Consider the following 19,912-nt stretch of genomic DNA (forward strand, 5'->3'; position numbering starts at 1 on the left):
TAGCGGCCCTATGTACAACAGAACGAAACACCATCTGGTCCTATGTCATCCTCACAGTTGTTGTGCTTAGCCCACTGTTGCAGCCACTGTGTCAATCCATCTCATTGAGGGTCTTCCTCTTTTTTGCAGACCCTCTATTTATCAAGCATGATGTCCTTCTCCAGACACTGGTCCCTCCTGATAACATGTACAAAGCATGTGAGACAAAGTCTTACTGTCCTTGCTTCTAACGAGCATTCTTCCAAGGCAGATTTCTTCCTTCTTCTGACAGTTCATGTATATTCAATATTCTTTGCCAACATTGTAATTCAAAGGCATCAATTTTCTTCAGTCTTCTTTATTCATCATCTAACTTTAACACACATATGAGACAACTGAAAACTCCATGGGTTGGGTCAGTTGTACCTTAGTCTTCGAAATGACATCTTTGCTTTTTAACACTTTAAAGAGGTCTTTTGCAGCGGATTTGCACAATGCAATGCGTCTTTTGATTTCTTGACTGCTGCTTCCCTGGGCATTGATTATGGATACAAGTAAAATGAAATCCTTGACACCCTCAATCTTTTCTCTATTTATCATGATGTTGCTTATCATCCAGTTGTGAGGATTTTTGTTTTCTTCACTTTGAGCTGTAATCCATGCTGAAGTCTGTAGCCTTTGATCTTCATTAGTAAGTGTTTCCAGTCCTCTTCACTTTCATTAAGCAAGGTTGTGTCGTCTGCATATCACAGGTTGTTAATGAGTCTTCCCCCAATCCTAATGCTACATTCTTCTCCATATAGTCCAGTTCTGGGGTTATTTGCTCCACATAGAGGTTGAATAAGTATGGTGAAAGGATACAGCCCGATGTACGCCTTTCTTGACTTTGAACCATGCAGTATCCCCTTGTTCTGTTTGAATAACGGCCTCTTGGTCTATGTACAGGTTCCTCATGAGTATGATTATGTGTTCTGGAATTCCCATTCTTCACAATGTTGTCCATAACTTGTTATGATCCACACAGTCAAATGTCTTTGAATAGGCAATAAAACACAGGTAAACATCATTCTGGTATTCTCTGCTTTCAGTGAAGATTCAGGTGACATCAACAGTGATATCCCTCATTTCACATCCTCTCTGCATCTGGCTTGAATTTCCAGCAGTTCCCTGTTGATGTACTGCTGCAACCGCTTTTGAATGATCTTCAGTAAAATTTTACTTCTATGTGATATTAATGATATTGTTCAATAATTTCTGTATTTTATTGGATCACCTTTCTTTGGTATGGGCACAAGTATGAATCTCTTCCAGTACAAAATCTCTTTTAAATACTAAACGGTTATTTTGAATTACAAAGATTCTGCCGTACATATGTAGAATTCTTGATTCCTAAAGCAATACCCAGAAAAAAAACCCCATGCTGTAGAGTCGGTTCTGACTCATAGCGACCCTATAGGACAGAGTAGAACTGCTTAAAGCAATAGCTAGTTTTAATGCTACTAGTGGTCTTGTAGCCAAAAACAGGCTCTAGCCACAAAGAAAATGACATGGCAGTCCATCATCAGTAGTCTCTTAAAGCCATTACAGAAAATCATAGAGCACCGCTGACTATAGTGCTATGAATTCAGGGCCTCCAGCCTCAGCCAGACCTGAAACTTCGCAGCAGTCACTGGGGAGCTTCTTCTATTAGACTCAAGGGCAAATTTACCTCAGTATCCCACAGAGTTCTCAATATCAAAATATTTTAATCTAAAGTCATATTTTCCCCTTATTTAAAAAAAATTATCTGATATAATTAAATTGAAGCCTGTGAAGCTTCAAAAAGAACACAACTTTATTTTTCTCAGTCTATGACTTTCAAATGTGCTGTGTTGGATCTCCCTTCCCTCAGCTTGAAAACATCTTTGACAAATCCCACAGCTTCTTAATCATGTTCACTTGTATTAACAGGATCATTCTTTAATGTAAATGCACTTTCAGCCATGAAAAAGTTAAAGCTAGAATAAAAAATATATATGATTCCAACTTCACACCATACATGAAGAACTTTAGTAATGTGGATTGTAGATCCAGTGTGAAAAGGAAAACAATAACTTGTAACATCATGATAAATGGAGAAAAGATTGAAGTTGTCAAGGATTTCATTTTACTTGGATCCACAATCAACAGCCATGGAAGCAGCAGTCAAGAAATCAAAAGACGTATTGCATTGGGTAAATCTGCTGCAAAGAACCTCTTTAAAGTGTAGAAGAACAAAGATGTCACCTTGAAGACTAAGGTGTACCTGACCCAAGCCATGGTATTTTCAATCTCATCACATGTATGTGAAAGCTGGACAATGCATAAGGAAGACCGAAGAAGAGTTGACGCCTTTGAATTGTGGTGTTGGCAAAGAATATTGAATATACCGTGGGCTGCCAAAAGAACGAACAAATCTGTCTTGGAAGAAGTGCAGCCAGAATGCTCCTTAGAGGCAAGGATGGCGAGACTGCGTCTTACATACTTTGGACATGTTGTCAGGAGGGATGAGTCCCTGGAGAAGGACATCATGCTTGGCAGAGTACAGGGTCAGCGGAAAAGAGAAAGACCTTCAACGAGGGGGATTGACACAGTAGCTGCAACAATGAGGTCAAGCATAACAACGATTGTAAGGATGGCTCAGGAATGGGCAGTGTTTCATTCTGCTGTGCATAGGGTCGTTACGAGTCGGGACCAACTCACTGGCACCTAACAACAACAACAACAACAAAACAAACTTGGAAAATTAAATGATTTCTTACAGAGGACAAAAAAAAAAAAAAAGCACTATCCATAAAGGAAAAAAAGTATTAAATGTTCTATATTAAAAGATCAAAAGACACCATTAAGAGAATGATAAGGCACCACAAAGGTCAGAGAAGATATCTGCTACTCATATACCCAAAAAGTGTTTGTATTAATAACATATAAAGAACTCTTACAAATAGATAAGAAATAGACAAGCAAAAAATGGTCAAGAGCACTGAACAGGAGTTTCATGAAAGAGGATATCCAAATAGCCAAACACAGGAAAATGTGCTCAGCTTTACAACTTATCATGGAAATGCACTCAGCACACAATAGGATATTATTACACACATATCTAAATCGCTAAAATGAAAAAGATAACTATCAAGCATTGGTAAAGGTGTAGAGCAACTAGAGCTTGATGGAGTATAAACTGGGACAATTACTTTGGAAAATCATTTGGCAATATGTACATTACAACACAAAATGCTTTTCTTAAGTATGTTGTTAAGGTTGTTAGCTGTTGTCAAGTTTACAGCGATCCTATGTGTTACAGAGCAGAATTGCTCCATAGACTTTTCTTGGCTGTAATCTTTATGGAAGCAGATCACCAGGACTTTCTTGCACAGCACTACTTGTTGGCTTTAAGCTGTTAACCTTTAGATTAGTAGTCAAGCACAAACTGTTTGCACCAACAAGGGAACTTAAGTATATTTAGCTAAAATATATATCCAATATATACATCTGCATTAAAAAAATATGTACAGGAATGGTCATAGCAGAAATATTAGTAATAACCTCCAAATTAGAAACAATCCCAATGCCAGTAAATAGTAGATAGGATAAATAAAGTGTGATACATTTAGACAACCAATTACTATAACACTATGAATATGAACAGAGTATTGCTCTAATCAACAACGTGAATGAGTCTCACACATAATATTGAGTAAAAAAATGGCAGATGCAAATATATATATATATATACGTACTGCATTATTCCATTTATATACAGAAAAATTTGTCCATGTGCTAGAATCAGGAGATTGGCTTCCTTCAGTTTGGAAAGTGAGAGAGTATGATGTGGAACGTTTGGGTCCTGGAAATGTGATGTTTCCTTACCTTGGTGGTGGTTACATAGACGCATTCATTTTGTGATACTTCATAGAAATATTCATTTAATACATATGCATTCTTCTGTATGTATGTGAAACTTTAGTAATTTTTAAAAATTAATTGGAAGTTTTGTTATAATTGCTTTAAATTTTGAAGGGAAAAAGTCTCATCCATTCTAAATTAAAATGTTAACTGGAACACACACAAGCATGTAATATCCATAATAGCTCACATGTGCTTATGAAATAAAGCCCTGCCCTGCAGCTCAAGGATCTATAGTGGGGAAGGGAACATGCTCTCTTTTTTGTACTCTTTCTGCACCTTCTTTCTGTCTTGTTCTATTGCTTCTTGGCCTGCGTTTTTTCTTCAAGGTGTTAGTGCCCAGAAGGAAGACCCCAGTCACTATGATCACCCTCTAAACCTCACATGGACATATGTGAAACCTTCCACCAGGAACTCCTATACTACCTTGTACTGAGGGACACCACAAGTGGCCCCTGCATCTTCTGTAGCTCAGCAACATCTAGCCAGAGCTGATTGTAGGTACCTCCAACCTCTAGAAATGGTAATCCTGAGCCCCCTCAATCAGCTTTGTAGGGATGATCCCTCTTTCCTTTTTCACAGGAACCAGAAGGAATACTCACTCTACAGTGCTTTTTCCTAAGGACAATGATTCCTAGTTCACAAAACACCTTCAGAGTTTTAATATTTTACTTACTCAGTTTGGATGGAGTAGAGGGTGAGGGACTGGTTCCTGGAGAAGGACGTCACGCTTGGTAAAACAGAGGGTCAGCAAAAAAGAAGAAGACCCTCAATGAGATGGACTGACACAGTGGCTGTAACAATGGGCTCAAACATAGCAACGATCGTGAGGATGCAGCAGGACTGGGCAGTGTTTTGTCCTGTTATATGTAGTGTCACTGTAAGTTGGAGCTGACTCGATAGCACCTAACAACAGCAACAGAGGGTGAGTAGGGCTATGTCTCCTGGTAGCTTCTCTGTGGAATATAGGTGTACTTATCTCCTTTTTTTTTTTTTTAATCTCCTAGTATTTACAGCTTTGGGGCTTTTGACATTTCAAGACAACAGGAAACATCCTATTTCCATCATCTCTTAACACTTGTATTCCTTGGCGCAGCAAGCTGCTCTCCCTTCCCTCTCGCCGCCCCCCCCCCAATCTAAACGAGAAGCCTGGACATACTCTTTCTCTAATTCCCCATATTTTTTAGGCCATTTCCTGGAATGTCTTCCTTTCAACATTTTACCTTTAGTCTTCCCTGGCCATTATCTGCTTTTACTACTGGTTGTTCGGGCACCTACACTATGCAGAGAATACCTCTAGCATAGCTCTTATTACATGATTTACTGCCCTTTTCCTAGACTAAGGAGCCCTGGTGGCAAAGTGGTTAAAGCAATCAAATGCTAACTGGAAGGTCAGCGTTTTGAAACCACCAGTGGCTCCACAGGAGAGGGATGTGGCAGTCTGCTTCCATAGAGATTTACAGCCTTGGAAAACCCTGTGGGGCTGCTATGAATCCAAATTGACTCAATGGCAGTAGGTTTTCCTAGACTACGTAACAAACTCCTATAGAATCAGGGTCTTGGCTGATTTTATTTCATAGGTGAGATGCTCAGAACACGATGCTCAAACAAAGCTTTTTTGATGAAAGACTACAAGAAACTGGTTGATGCTCATTGTACTGTATTGGTATAGGTGATCTGGCATTGAACATAAAATGGTTCATCATAACAATCACTCCTCTGTACTCTGCTGGGTGCTGCAGAAGATGGAGGTGTTTAACTGTGAGAGATAAGATGTATTTAGAAGTCCTTGATCTTTGGATCATTTAGTTGCCTTTTACACATCAAAATCAGCACTATGTAAGATACTTTTATAGATATGTGGTTGTTAGGTCTCAGTTGTCTCTAGAATTATCCAATATTTAGGATTATTATTGCTATTATGATTACAATTTTACTAAATTAGAAAACTGAGGTTCTCATTAAGAATTTAATGATCACCTCATGTATTCGAGAAGGTGCTCCAAAACACTCACATGGTACTGCAGCACTCTGTAGCATGTGTGCACTTCCTGCTACCAAAGACAGTTGCCTTCATGTCAACTCCAACTCATGGTGACCCCATATGTATCAGAGTAGAACTTTGCTCCATTGGGTTTTCAGTGGCTGACTTTTTCCTGGCAGAGATCTCCAAGCCTTTCTTCCAATGTGTCTCTGGGTGGACTCAAACTGCCAACCTTTTGGTTAGCAGCCAAGCCCCTTAGATGTTTTTACCAGTCCTGCCAAGTAACCAAAAATAAAATTGACTGTTTGGCTAACATGGTGTAGTTCTCATTCCATATCATAGTGTAGCTGTGCTCAACTATTCCATTTTTTTTATCATGCTGTTAGGAGCTTAGCTTTAGATAGATATCTCTATAGGTAAATAACAGAACTAAGCAAATGCTATCTAGCAGTTTAAGTTGAGTTCTAGTCCTGTGAGGGATGAACGAGGTAAGCTTCATCCTTTACAGAGACTGATTCAGGAAATTGTGGTCTCACATTTCTTTCTTTTCATTTAGATAGCTGACATATCAGAACAACATAGGGCTTCCTGAAATCTCTCCTGAAAGTTGATCTTCTATGCATCCCCTAATGAGAACATCGATGAATCATGGCATCATCCTGGATTCTAGGGGAAATGCACTCTCCCAGAGGGACAAGGAAGTTCTAAAACAACAAATACCTCAAACTAAACTTGCCTATTTCGAAAAAATTCCCTGTGTTGCAATATAGATAAAGAAACTGTCATCAGGATTTTGATTCAATTTGAGAACTTTGGATGTTATGAGTGGAAATACTGATAAAACTTGTGTTTTCTCAAAACAGCTAAAATTAAAGAGATGCTCTAATCTCAGGTTAAGCTAAGAAAGGTCCGAAAAACAAGAATAATGATTACTTGTTTTGACTTCCTACAATATGCTAGGTATTTTCTCATATACGTCACTTCACTTATCCTCAGAAAAAATAGGCAGAGGTTATTATCCTGATTTTATGGTGAGGAAACTAAATCCACAATAGGAAATTGATGCCAACGTCATAAGTTCAAGGAGGCCTGCGAAACACAAATATCGAATGCAGCGGCTCTTGGCGTACATAAATAACTCCTTCAGAACGTTCTGTCCTTTACGTTACGCCTACCACAAATGCCATGCATTAAATACACATAATATCCATACTAGCTTACCTGTACTTATAAAACTTCGTATTAGAGTTATTTTTATACATATCTGTTTTTTTTAGTAGGCTCTAAGCTTTTCTGAGGCAGCCATCACAAATTTTATTTGTTTATATCTTCATGGCAACAAGGATTTCCTATATATATCATATATTTTCTTATACCTTATTTTTTTCAGGAACCAAGATTGAAAACCCAAAACTTTTTACTTGGAAACAGAAAAAAAAAAAAGGAGAGAGAGGATAATGATGTAGCAACCAGGGTCGATGTGGTTCATGTATAAATAGAGCAATTTTCCAGTGAACTAATATCCAGATACAAAAAATAGGCAAGTTTAGTTTGTGGCAGCATGACATTCCTCTAGTTTTATTCCATGAATAAATCATATTTCAGGAATCTTAGGATGCCAGAGTGTTCTGTGATAGTGTTTCTGTCTTTTAAAAAAAAAATTGAGAGTTATACGTATGAGCTTTGTGTTTATACTCACAAGGTAGTATGAGTTGAAACAATCAAAATGTATCTTGTATTTTTACGACACATTAAAAAACCAAAATTTGAATCTTCTGTTTTCAGGTTTTCCAACATAGTTTCTAGAAATTCATTTGGAAGAGAATATCTCCAACTAACAAAGATAAAATATGTTCTTAAAGGCCATCAGGCTTAGAGAATTTATAATCCTAAGGGCAGAGGGGAGTCTTTCTGTAAACATTTTGAAATCATATTCTAAAATTTAGCTTAAAAATTTGAAGGAAAAAAATAACTTAAAATTTCTTTCTTTCTGATCAAGATTTGATAATTACCACTTTAAATAGAAAACAAAAAGGTGATAGAACTTAATGCTAGCTGCCAGTTTTATGGAATGAATTTTCCTACCTTATTCTCAATTTCACCATGAAAACTTGAAATAAAGTCAAATAAGTATTTAATAGCTTTGTTTACTGGCAACGTTAAGTGGAAAGATGAGGCAATAAGTTACATCATTTCTCAAAGGATGTTCTGCATAATTCAGCCTCCCTGGAATTTTAGTAGGCAATCCATGAAAACAATGACTTAGGAAGACTGAAGAAAAATAGATGCCTTTGAATCATGGTGTTGGCCAAAATAGTGAATATATCATGGACTACCAGAAGAACGGACAAACCTGTCTTGGAAGAAGTACAACCAGAATGCTCCTTAGAAGCCGGGATGGTGAGACTTTGTCTCATGTACTTTGAACATGTTTTCAGGAGGGACCAGTCAGTCCCTGGAGAAGGGCGTGATGCTTCGTAAAATAGAGGGTCAGTGAAAAGGAGGAAATACCTCAACGAGATGAATTTACACAGTGGCTGCAACAATGGTGTTGAGAATGGCCCAGGACTGGGCAGTGTTTTGTTCTGTTGTACATAGAGTCACTATAAGTCAGAATCGACTCAACGGCACCTAACAACAACAACAATCCATGAAAAGAAAACAAATTCTATAGGAAACTAAATGAAGTAAGTAAAGGATTAAAAACATTAAGCCAAAAAAACCAAACCCAGTGCCGTGGAGTCGATTCCGACTCATAGCGACCCTATAGGACTGCCCCACAGAGTTTCCAAGGAGCGCCTGGCGGATTCAAACTGCCGACTTCCTGGTTCACAGCCCTAGCACGTAACTACCACGCCACCAGGGTTTCCAACGTGTAATATAGCTATTATTAATGAGATTTTAAATATTCCTTTTGTTGTCCTAAGTCTTCAAAATCTGATTTTGAGCTCATCTCAATTCAGATTAGCCACATTTCAAGAGCTCAACAGCCATATATGGACAGTTTAGCGTTAGATTAAATAATCATTAGATGGGCTTGTTAAACAATGCCTCAGGATAATGTTGAAAAGTCATGCTGCACTTCTTTGGCCTTTATTCCAAGTTTTGGATCATTTTTCTTAACATTTGTAAGCAAAAATCTTTGTCTTTTTCAGTGTATCCCAGGGTATTATATGATAGCGAACATAATCTTGCTGCAGGTCTACCACAGTCAGTATAGTAAAAATGTTTTTTAAAAAATTATTTAAAAATATTTTTGTCAATTATATACATATTTTTTCCTGATATTCTGTTGCTTGAGCTTTTAACTAAACATTCTTTTCTTCAAATTATAATTGAACTATTCTAACTATATCCATTATAGTACCAAAAAACACAAACAAACGAACAAACAAAAAACCGTGCCCGTCCAGTTGATTCTGACTGATAGCAACCCTAACGGACAGAGTAGAACTGCCCCATGAGGTTTCCAAAGAGCGCCTGGTGGACTTGGATCAGGGTATTCACTAAAGGTGGTGAAAAGTAGTTGGCTCCGTGATATATTCTGAAGTAGAAAGGACGTGATTTACTGATGTAGGATATGAGAATGGAGATGAGGATACTCCAGTTTTTTTCTTTTTTTTTTAGCCCAAGCAAAGGGAAGAATAGAGTTGCCATTTACTGAAATAGGTGAGACTGTGAGAGGTTTGGGAAGGATAACAGGTGCTAAATTTTGAATATGGCAAGTGAGAAAGAACTTTTAGACACCCACAGGAAGATGCTGAGTTGGCTGTCACACACAAGAATCTATGAGTCAGGCATTCATGAGAGAGGTCGGCAACCTTTTGGTTAGCAGCCATCGCTTTTAACCACTAGTCCACCAGGGTTTCCTGTTGCAGTATGGATAATAACTAAGATGTTTTTAGAATATACTGTGAGCCAGCTACTCTTCCAAATTTCTTTATATTCAATATTTAATTTAGTTCTCACAAAAATACTCTAAGAGAATTACTGTTCTTATTATTGCCATTTTAGAGATGGTAGGCTAAGACAGTTAAGTAACTTGGCAAAGGCCATACAGCTTGTAAAGAGGACTTGGAAATAAAATCCAGGCTTCTTAACTGCAAAGCCCAACCAACTGACCACTATGTTAAATGCAGGGATGGCTTTAAAATGAACTCTTCTAACTCATATCTATTAAATTACTAAACAAATATTACATGAGTTAAAATTAAGGATTCATTATATGAACAAAAGTTTTTGCATTCTTATGACGGGAGATTGATTTTTTTTCAGTTTTTCCCAGAATGAGTAGAAAGAACTTATAGTCAAAACAAAATATTGTTTTTATGAGTAACCTTGTAGAAATATACATTTTTTTTTCACTAGTTAAAACATTAGTAAGGGAGAGAGGTTCTAATATTAAATAGTTTGTAGTGGAATGAAATTTAGCACTTTGTTCTGTCTCAGTCCTACGCATGTATTTGATATTTAAATTTCTCTTATGTGATAGGTAGAAAACAGAAGGGATTAATTATGACTCTCACAATCGTAAAATCCAACGTTGAAGCCCCTTTAAATTCCTTGAGGATTTTGGAAGACCGCAGTCTTCCCGAGGAAATACGGCCAGGGGAAATAAGATGCAGCCTCATAACAATAGTTTGGCATCTTTTCCTCTTTTTCTATTTATTTATTTTCTTAGTATAATTTGTATAGAGATTAGTAATGTTCCTTGATATGTAGTAGACATACAAAACCAAAAAAACCCCATAGCTTATAAAATTTTCCTTGCACTGTATCTGTGTAAAAGAGGAAGTTTCAAGGGGTAAAAAATAAATAAATAAAAGGGGTACTTCAATGTATTTACTGGCTATTAGTCTATTCAAGTCATTTTGTCATTTTGTAGTCTTTTACTAAATTTGTACTTTACATTTTAAAGTTGCTTATCCTTTTTTTTGTTTCTAATGTATTGTCCCATTACTACTTATGATATAATTAGATATGTTTCCGTATGTCTTTAGTATCTTTAGTTATTCTACCTATTTTATTCTGTGTTTTGTTTGCATGTACGCACTTACTGATGACCAATCTTTTCAAATGCATGCCTGGTTTACTAATCTGTTAAGAAAACAGTCTTCAGTTTTGTAAATCATACCTTCTATCGTCCATTTCATATTTATGTCACTATCTATATCATATGTATCTTTTGTGGGTTTTGGTTTACCTTTTTGATTTGAAGTCTTACATAATATTCTTTTTTGTTTTATACATAATGTTCTCAAAACCAAACATTTCTCTCTATTGATTGTTTTGCTAACTTTGAATTATCACCTAGAATTAAAAATATAATATAGATATATTTTATATATAACAACGATTTTACGGATGGCTCAGGACCGGGCAGTGTTTCGTTCTGTTGTGCATAGGGTCGCTATGAGTCGGAACTGACTCAACAGCACCTAACAACAACATATAAAATATAATTATATTTTTCATTCTAGGAGATAATTCAAAATTAGTAAAATAATCCACAGTAGTACAGACCTCTTTAAAGTGTTAAAAAACACAGATGTCACTCTGAGGACTAAGGTGTGCCTGACCCAAGCTATGGTATTTTCAGTCTCCTTATATGCATTTTGATATGCATGTGAAAGTTGGACAATGAATAAGGAAGACCAAAGAAGAATTGGTGCCTTTGAATTATGGTGTCGGCAAAGAATATTGATTATCCCATGAACTGCCAGAAGAATGAATAAGTCTGTCTTAGAAGAAGTATAGCCAGAATTCTCCTTAGAAGCAAGGATGGCAAGACTTCATCTCACATACTTTGGACACGTTATCAGGAGGGATTAGTCCCTGGAGAAGGACATGATGCTTGGTGAAGCAGAGGATCAGTGAAAAAGAGGAAGACGTTCATCAAGATGGATTGACACTCTCACTGGCTGTAACAGTGGGCTCAGACATAGCAATATTTCATTCTGTTGTATGTAGGATCACTGAGTTAGAACAGACTCAATGGCACCTAACAAAAACAACATAATAGTGCAGCATGTTTTCTTAGCTCCTGTTGTTGCTTTGGTCTGATATTTTTTATTTTCTCAAAATACTTATCCCCTCACAGGGAAAAATATGCACAATAAGTTGAACTTAATATTTAGCTCACTCATTTTATTCCAGTTTCCTGTTGAAGCAAAATACTATGCTTCCTTTCTAAAGGGTTGGCTTTCTTTGACAGTTTTGCTTGTCTTTCTCAGATAACTTGAGTTGCTACCAGACTTCTCAAGTTTTAACATTGAATTTTTTTTTTTTTTAGTTTTTATTGTGCTTTAAGTGAAAGTTTACAAATCAAGTCAGTCTGTCACGCAAAAACTTATATACACCTTGCTACGTACTCCCAGTTGCTCTCCCCCTAATGAGACAGCCCACTCCCTCCCTCCACTCTCTCTTTTCGTGTCCATTCCGCCAGCTTCTAATCCCCTCTACCCTCTCATCTCCCCTCCAGGGAGGAGATGCCAACATAATCTCAAGCGTCCACCTGATCCAAGAAGCTCACTCCTCACCAGCATCCCTCTCCATCCCATTGTCCAGTCCAATCCCTGTCTGAAGAGTTGGCTTCAGGAATGGTTCCTGTCCTGGGCCAACAGAAGGTTTGGGGACCATGACCACCAGGGCCCTTCTAGTCTAAGTCAGACCATTAAGTCTGGTCTTTTTATGAGAATTTGAGGTCTGCATCCCACTGCTCTCCTGCTCCCTCAGGGGTTCTCTGTTGTGTTCCCTGTCAGGGCAGTCATTTGTTGTAGCCAGGCACCATCTAGTTCTTCTGGTCTCGGGCTGGTGTTGTCTCTGATTTCTGTGGTCCTTTCTGTCTCTTGGGCTCCTAATTACCTTGTGTCCTTGGTGTTCCTAATTCTCCTTTGGTCCAGGTGGGTTGAGACCAATTGATGCATCTTAGATGGCCGCTTGCTAGTGTTTAAGACCCCAGATGCCACTTTCCAAAGTGAGACGCAGAATGTTTTGTTAATAGATTTTATTATGCCAATTGACTTAGATGTCCCCTGAAACCATGGTCCCCAAACCCCTGCCCCTGCTACGCTGGCCTTTGAAGCATTCAGTTTATTCAGGAAACTTCTTTGCTTTTGGTTTAGTCCAGTTGTGCTGACCTCACCTGTATTGTGTGATTAACACTAAATTTTATAATTTTGAGATACTCTTTTAAGTAATAAAAGTATTTTTCAAAAAGAAAAATCATGTTTGGTATGATCTTAATTTTGTTCAAAAACCATATATGCATAAAGATTAGTAAGATATATATGAAACAATTTAAAGTGATAATGTTAGAATGGAGCCCTAGTGGTGCAGCAGTTAAGAGCTTGGCTGCTAACCAAAAAGCTAGCAGTTTGAATCCACCAGCCACTCTTTGGAAACCCTATGGGGCAGTTCTACTCTGTCCTGTAGGGTCGCTATGAGTTAGAATCGACTTGACAGCAATGCACTTTTGGTTTTATGTCCAAATAAATTTTTTCCTTATATTTTTATACATTTTCTAAATTTTCTTCAGTGTATATCAGGGCTTCAAACCGGTTTTAAATGGTTCATCATGGCTGTCGGAGACAAGGCTGGGCCTCAAACTGATTTGGAGCAGTTCAGTCATGGCCAGTGGAAACAAGGGCAGTGTATGCGTTGACCAGCAACCAAATCGGCTTTTGACACCAGAAAGAAAGAGGCAGGGGCCCCGATCAAAGATGGCGGCCTATTGCCCAGCTTCCAGTGTGTATGTCTCACCAAGTCCTACCAGTAATGCAATCTCCGGTATCAGGAAACTTTCAGGAGCCTATTTCAGGAGATTGGATAATTGGCAGAACTGTGGAGGCCACCATCTTTGAGGGGGATACCACTGCCTGTTCCCTACTTGGGTCAAAAGCCCATGTGCAAGAGATTTGTTTGCTGCCCTTGTTTTCCTTGCCCATGATTGAACTGCTTCAAACCAATTCCTTAGGCCGTGTTTCCATCGGCCATGACCGAACCATTTAGAACTGGTTGGAAGCCCTGATTTATACATATTAAACAAAAAACAAACCTGTTGCTGTCAAGTTGATTTTGACTCATAGCCACCCTACAGGAAAGAGTAGAACTGCCTCATAAGGTTTCCAAGGAGCAGCTGGTGGGTTCAAACTGCCAATATTTTGGATAGAAAAGAAACCATAATGAATGCTAATAAAAATTAAAGGAGTTAACAGACTACCCCCTCTTCCCGAAAAATAGTTATACTGCTGATTTTCCTTTTAAAATTTTTGTCCAAGTATGCAAATACATATTTTTAGGACTCAAATTGCACATTTTTCCCTGCCTGGGCCTGGCCTATAAAAATGAGTACTATCAAGTCTACTGAACATTTACTGATGGAATACTAAACTTTATCATTTTCAGAAGAAGACTTAAACCAAACTAGAAGTTGAAGAAAAGAGAAGCTGTCAGAGCTCTGAAAAAAAATTTGTCTTAAAAAGGGTTCGATAGCCATTACTATCTGTTTGTAACAGTGCTAAAAAGACCTATAATTTCAGAAAAAAAAAAAAAGAGAAGGCCAAAATATCTAGAAAAGGAAAGCTAAAAAAGAAAATAGTACCAGCCAAAGTGCTTAATAGAGACCCATGTGTCAGGAAATACTATGGTAAGACATGATCTGGGCAAACGAAGCAACTTCAGACCAGCCATCAAACCTAACATTCAAATCAAATTATCCTAACCCTTGGCATAAGTATCTCAGTTTTCTTTTGGTGGGATTTAATCATCTGAATAGCAAGATGAGACCCTGTACTAAATAACCTTTAAGATCCTATCAAGCTCTCAAATTCTTCCTCTGATTTTGTGTTTATTTAACTGCAGCCTATTTCTATTGCTAAAACTCGTTGTCCATGTGGAAGAAAATAAAGATACGCATCTATATTTGCCATATGGAAAAAGTATTTTACATACAGTTTAAATATCTAATGAGAAAAAATAAGATTATAAAGTTATTAAAAGCCAATATGGGAGAATATTTGAAGCCCAGAGTGAAATCCCCAACCTAAAGAGGAAAAAGGTCTAGACATAACCAACATATGGGAGAAAATATTTGTAACCAAATATGAACAAGAAGTTAATATCCCTAATACACACAATGATCAAAGCAACAAAAAAAGAAATAGCACAATAGATGAACATATAATAACATGAACATAAAATTAGCAGATTATATATAAAAAAAAAATTTTTTTTCTTATATAGGCAGCCAAAATATACGAAAATATGCTCAGCTTCACTCTTATTTAAGGAATCACAAATTAAAGCCAAATGCAATACAATTTTTGCATCTATTGTACTAACAGTAATTAAATTGATAACATTAAGTTCTGGCTAGAGCCTGGGCAAATGGACAGTTTGTAAGAGTATAAAATGTTACGCTATGTTTGGAGAATGCTGTAGAAGTATCTATAAAAATTTTAAAATGCAAACATAACTTGACCCACCAACCACTTCTAGGAATCTACCCTTGAGAAAAAAGCAGTATTCATATATAGAGCTATGTATAGAAACTTGCCCTTTTAAATATTATTTTTAAAGAAAAAAATTGGAAAGAAAAACTAAACATATACCAATGTAAGATGGTACATCTATATGATGTACTAGAAGACAGCAATTTAAAAAGTGAGATCAATCTGTATGTACTTACCTAGAAAAGTAGTCCACAATAAGTAAAAATCACAGGATAAATCCAATAGGCATACCATTTTCAAGCATATACATGTGAGTACACATTTTTATTATATGTGTGTGCCTGAGTGCATACATGTATATACACACATGTACATGTGAACATGCATTTTTACTGTATGTGTGTGCCTGTGTACATGTATATATACACACACACATGATTTTTTCTATGCATGTGATTATAATATATATATATATACACACACGATGTAGCCTGTACACGTGAAAATGGTGGCACAGTGGTTAAGAGCTTGGCTGTTAACCAAAAGTTCAGCAGTTCGAATCCACCAGCCACTCCTTGGAAACCCTATGGGGCAGTTCTGCACTGTTCTAGAGGGTTGCTATGAGTCAGAATCGACTCAATGGCAAAGGGTTATAAAAATAATAGCTAATATTTATTGAGCTCTTACCTTGTGCTAGGCACTATCCTAAGCACTTTACATGATTTGGCTCAACTAATCCTTTAAAAAACTCTATAAGGAAGGCTGTATTTGCTCAAGTCACACAGTAAATAATGGGGCTGGAATCAATTCCACACAGATGGCCTCCAGAACCTGCACCTTTTAAACCCTCCATTAAAAGTTATCTGAACAGCCTGCAAGCAGGACAACAGACCACAAACGGATAGGTTAGTGTTGTCAGGCTCTCAAGAGCCCCTGAATCCTAGACTCCGACCTCCGAGTCGTTCCTAAGCGTTTTGAGAGTTTTTGTTGCCTTTTTTTTTTTTTTAATTTTTAAAAATGTTTTAGGCTTGTACTCCTTTTTGTCTCTAGCAGCATGTAGCTGAATTCTAACTTTGATCTCTAAAGTAATGTCTTTATGGAGTAGAACGTGTATAAGCTACTTTGGAGGGCCAGTGAAATTTAGAACAGTAAGAACCCATAAGAAATACTGGCACTTGGATGACAGTAGAAACTTTTTATCAGAACCAACATAATATTGGCTAATTCTGGACTTGCTGAGGATATTAATAACTAACAGTTTACAGCAGTGAGGAGGAACATTGTACCTTTGCATAGTTCAACAACAACGGGGAGCTAAATATCAGCCTGTTCTCATGGTTATGGTCAAACAATTGCATTAGCCATCGGTAAAGGTATAACCTGCTGCTTTTATTTCTTCTTGTGCAAGTTTTAAGCCATCAAGTGACTACCAGAAAAATATTAAATGATGTCATTGCCAGGGTTATGTGGAGATTATCACCCACTTATTTTAGGGAGAAAAAAAAAAAGTAGTGCTTTCCAACGCTAATAAAAAGCAGATGTACTTCAAAACTCAGTGGAAGTTGTTTTCCAAGGAGAAAACTTCCTTTTTCAGGGTATCTCAAGACAACTTGCAGAGCCTTTCAGTAGTTCAGATACATGTTGAATTTTTACCTTATTCCTTACAACAAACGTGTTAATATTTCTTTGCAAAACAATGATTTTACCGGTCCTACTTTTTTTTTTTTTACATGTACATTGCTATGTATTTTACATTAAATGCATTTAATCTCCTCATATGCACGTGAAAGCTGGGCTGTGAATAAGGAAGACTGAAGAAGTGATGCCTTTGAATTATGGTGTTGGCAAAGAATACTGAATATACCATGGACTGCTTTTTTTTTTTTTTCTCCAGAAGAAAGAATAAATCTGTCTCGGAAGAAGTATAGCCAGAATGCCCCTTAGAAGGGAGGTTGGCAAAACTTCATCTCACATACTTTGGACATGTTATCAGGAGGGACCGGTCCTTGCAGAAGGATGTGATGCTTGGTATAAAAAAAAAAAATAGGGTCAGTAAAAAGAGGAAGACCTTTACTGAGATGGACTGACACAGTGGCTGTAACAATGGGCTCAAACAGCAACAATTGTGAGGATGGCACAGCATTGGGCAGTGTTTCATTCTGTTATACATAAGGTCACTATGAGTCAGAAGTGACTCAATGGCACCTAAAAACAATGATAACTTGAAATGTATGGAACCCTGGTGGTACAGTGGTTAAGCACTCGACTGCTAAGTGAAAGGTTAGTAGTTCTAACTCATCAGCCGCTCCACAGGAGAATATTATGACAGTTTGCTTCTGTAAAGATCACAGCCTTGGGAACTCTATGGGGCAGTTATACTTTGTCTTACAGGGTTGCTATATAACAGTCAGAATTGGCAATGAGCTTTTTTTGTTTGTTTGTTTAATTGAAATGTTACCCCAATTTGCAAATCATATATTAAATAAACTTCAATATCTATTATTGGCTTTATATGATTTTTGTTTTAACAACTTTCACAATAAATGTGGAAGCAACTATTACTAGTTTTTCAACTAGTGTTTACATTTAGAAAATTCTCTTTAGAAATAATTATTCGCTAGTACAAACATGTCTAAAAGCCAATTTTATTCATTCATCTCTTTTTGGGCCAATTGCTCTCTGCTATCTTTTATAAACAGCAAAAAATAAAAAATAAAACTGCCTCTTCCTTCACAAAGTTACTTGATAATAATAAATACTATTTGGTAGCTTAATTTTGAAATTGCTTGATGAAAACAACAAAGCAATGTCTGTAGATAGAAGATACCCACACAAACTTGGAGAGGAAGCAAATTTGCAAATGATTACAACACACATGGTAGAGCTGCCCACACTTCCAGTTACTCTGGAAATGGGATCCACGTGTGTCAGGTCAGACCTCATCCTGAACGTGGCTGACATGTGGACTGGGGTCCAAACCAAGCCCATTGCCATCGACTTGATTCTGACTCACAGTGACCCTACAGGACAGAGTAGGACCATTCCACAGGGTTTCCAAGAAGCAAATGGTGGATTCGAGCTGCCCAGCTCTTAACCACTTCTGGGTAGCAGACCAGCTCTTAACCACTGTACCCCCACAGCTCTGCACTGGCATCATAAGCCCTCATAAATTTTACAAATGTATCCAGCTGTGGGAATCTAATGGCTGTATTTAATCCATAAATATTTCAAAAAGCAATTATAGCAAAATGATTTTTAAAACCATGCTAATCCCAGGTTCATTCTCTTTATAAAGAACTTTTCCAATGAAGAATTTTAAATACATGCAAAAGTCGACCTAAGAGAACAGTGAACCCTTATGTGTCTGTCATTCGACGTCAACAATATCATCATTTGGCCAGTTCCATCTCATCCACCTGCCCCCTACTTCCTTCCTAGAGTATTGCAAAGCAAACCCCAGACAACATGTCATTTTATTCATACTTTATTATCTCTTTAAATGTTAAAGATATTCTTTTATATTTTTTACCTCTCAGTTTTAGAGAATGTGTACTTTGAGTTTCATTGTCATTGTTTAAGTAATAAAATATTTCAATCATATCATAAAAGCCATAAATGCAAGACAACAGTTATTGTCGTTTTGTTGTCAGAGGCCATCGAGTTGGTACTGACTCATAGCGACCTTAAGTACAACAGAATGGAACACTGCCTGGTCCTGGGCAACTCTCACAATCATTGTTGTGCTTGAGCCCATTGTTCCAGCCACTGTGTCAATTCATCTCCTTGAGAGTCTTCCTCTTTTTTTTTATTAACTTTTATTGAGCTTCAAGTGAACGTTTACAAATCCAATCAGTCTGTCACATATAAGTTTACATACATCTTACTCCGTACTCCCACTTGCTCTCCCCCATTGAGTCAGCCCTTTCAGTCTCTCCTTTCGTGACAATTTTGCCAGCTTCCCTCTCTCTCTATCCTCCCATCCCCCCTCCAGACAAGAGTTGCCAACACAATCTCAAGTGTCCACCTGATATAATTAGCTCACTCTTCATCAGCATCTCTCTCCTACCCACTGTCCAGTCCCTTTCATGTCTGATGAGTTGTCTTCGGGGATGGTTCCTGTCCTGTGCCAACAGAAGGTCTGGGGACCATGGCCGCTGGAATTCCTCTAGTCTCAGTCAGACCATTAAGTCTGGTCTTTTTATGAGAATTTGGGGTCTGCATCCCACTGATCTCCTGTTCCCTCAGGAGTTCTCTGTTGTTCTCCCTGTCATGTGGCCGGGCACCAACTAGTTCTTCTGGTCTCAGGATGATGTAGGTCTCTGGTTCATGTGGCCCTTTCTGTCTCTTGGGCTCTTAGTTATCGTGTGACCTTGGTGTTCTTCATTTTCCTTTGCTCCAGGTGGGTTGAGACCAATTGATGCATCTTAGATGGCCGCTTGTTAGCATTTAAGACCCCAGATGCCACATTTCAAAGTGGGATGCAGAATGTTTTCATAATAGAATTATTTTGCCAATTGACTTAGAAGTCCCCTCAAACCATGTTCCCCAGACCCCCGCCCTTGCTCCGCTGAGC

The 19,912-nt window shown here is 37.6% G+C and overlaps 1 protein-coding gene across 4 annotated transcripts in view; it reads left to right on the plus strand.

The window, feature by feature from the left end:
• LOC126081952 (uncharacterized) overlaps positions 1-19,912 on the plus strand; it is a 63,427-nt gene that overhangs the window by 20,162 nt on the left and 23,353 nt on the right. The window contains exon 8 of one of the 4 annotated variants that reach the window (XM_049894190.1): positions 12,369-13,004. The exons of 2 other annotated variants lie outside the window; for them this stretch is intronic. In XM_049894190.1, the coding sequence (XP_049750147.1) occupies positions 12,369-12,387 (19 nt within the window). In that variant the 3' untranslated portion in view covers positions 12,388-13,004. Of the gene's footprint in view, positions 1-6,443; positions 6,704-12,368; positions 13,005-19,912 lie in introns of those variants that run through there. One more of the 4 variants, XM_049894191.1, reaches the window with a different exon arrangement.

The sequence above is a fragment of the Elephas maximus genome, chromosome 8, assembly GCF_024166365.1.
Source record: "Elephas maximus indicus isolate mEleMax1 chromosome 8, mEleMax1 primary haplotype, whole genome shotgun sequence".
Taxonomy (NCBI): Eukaryota; Metazoa; Chordata; class Mammalia; order Proboscidea; family Elephantidae; genus Elephas; species Elephas maximus.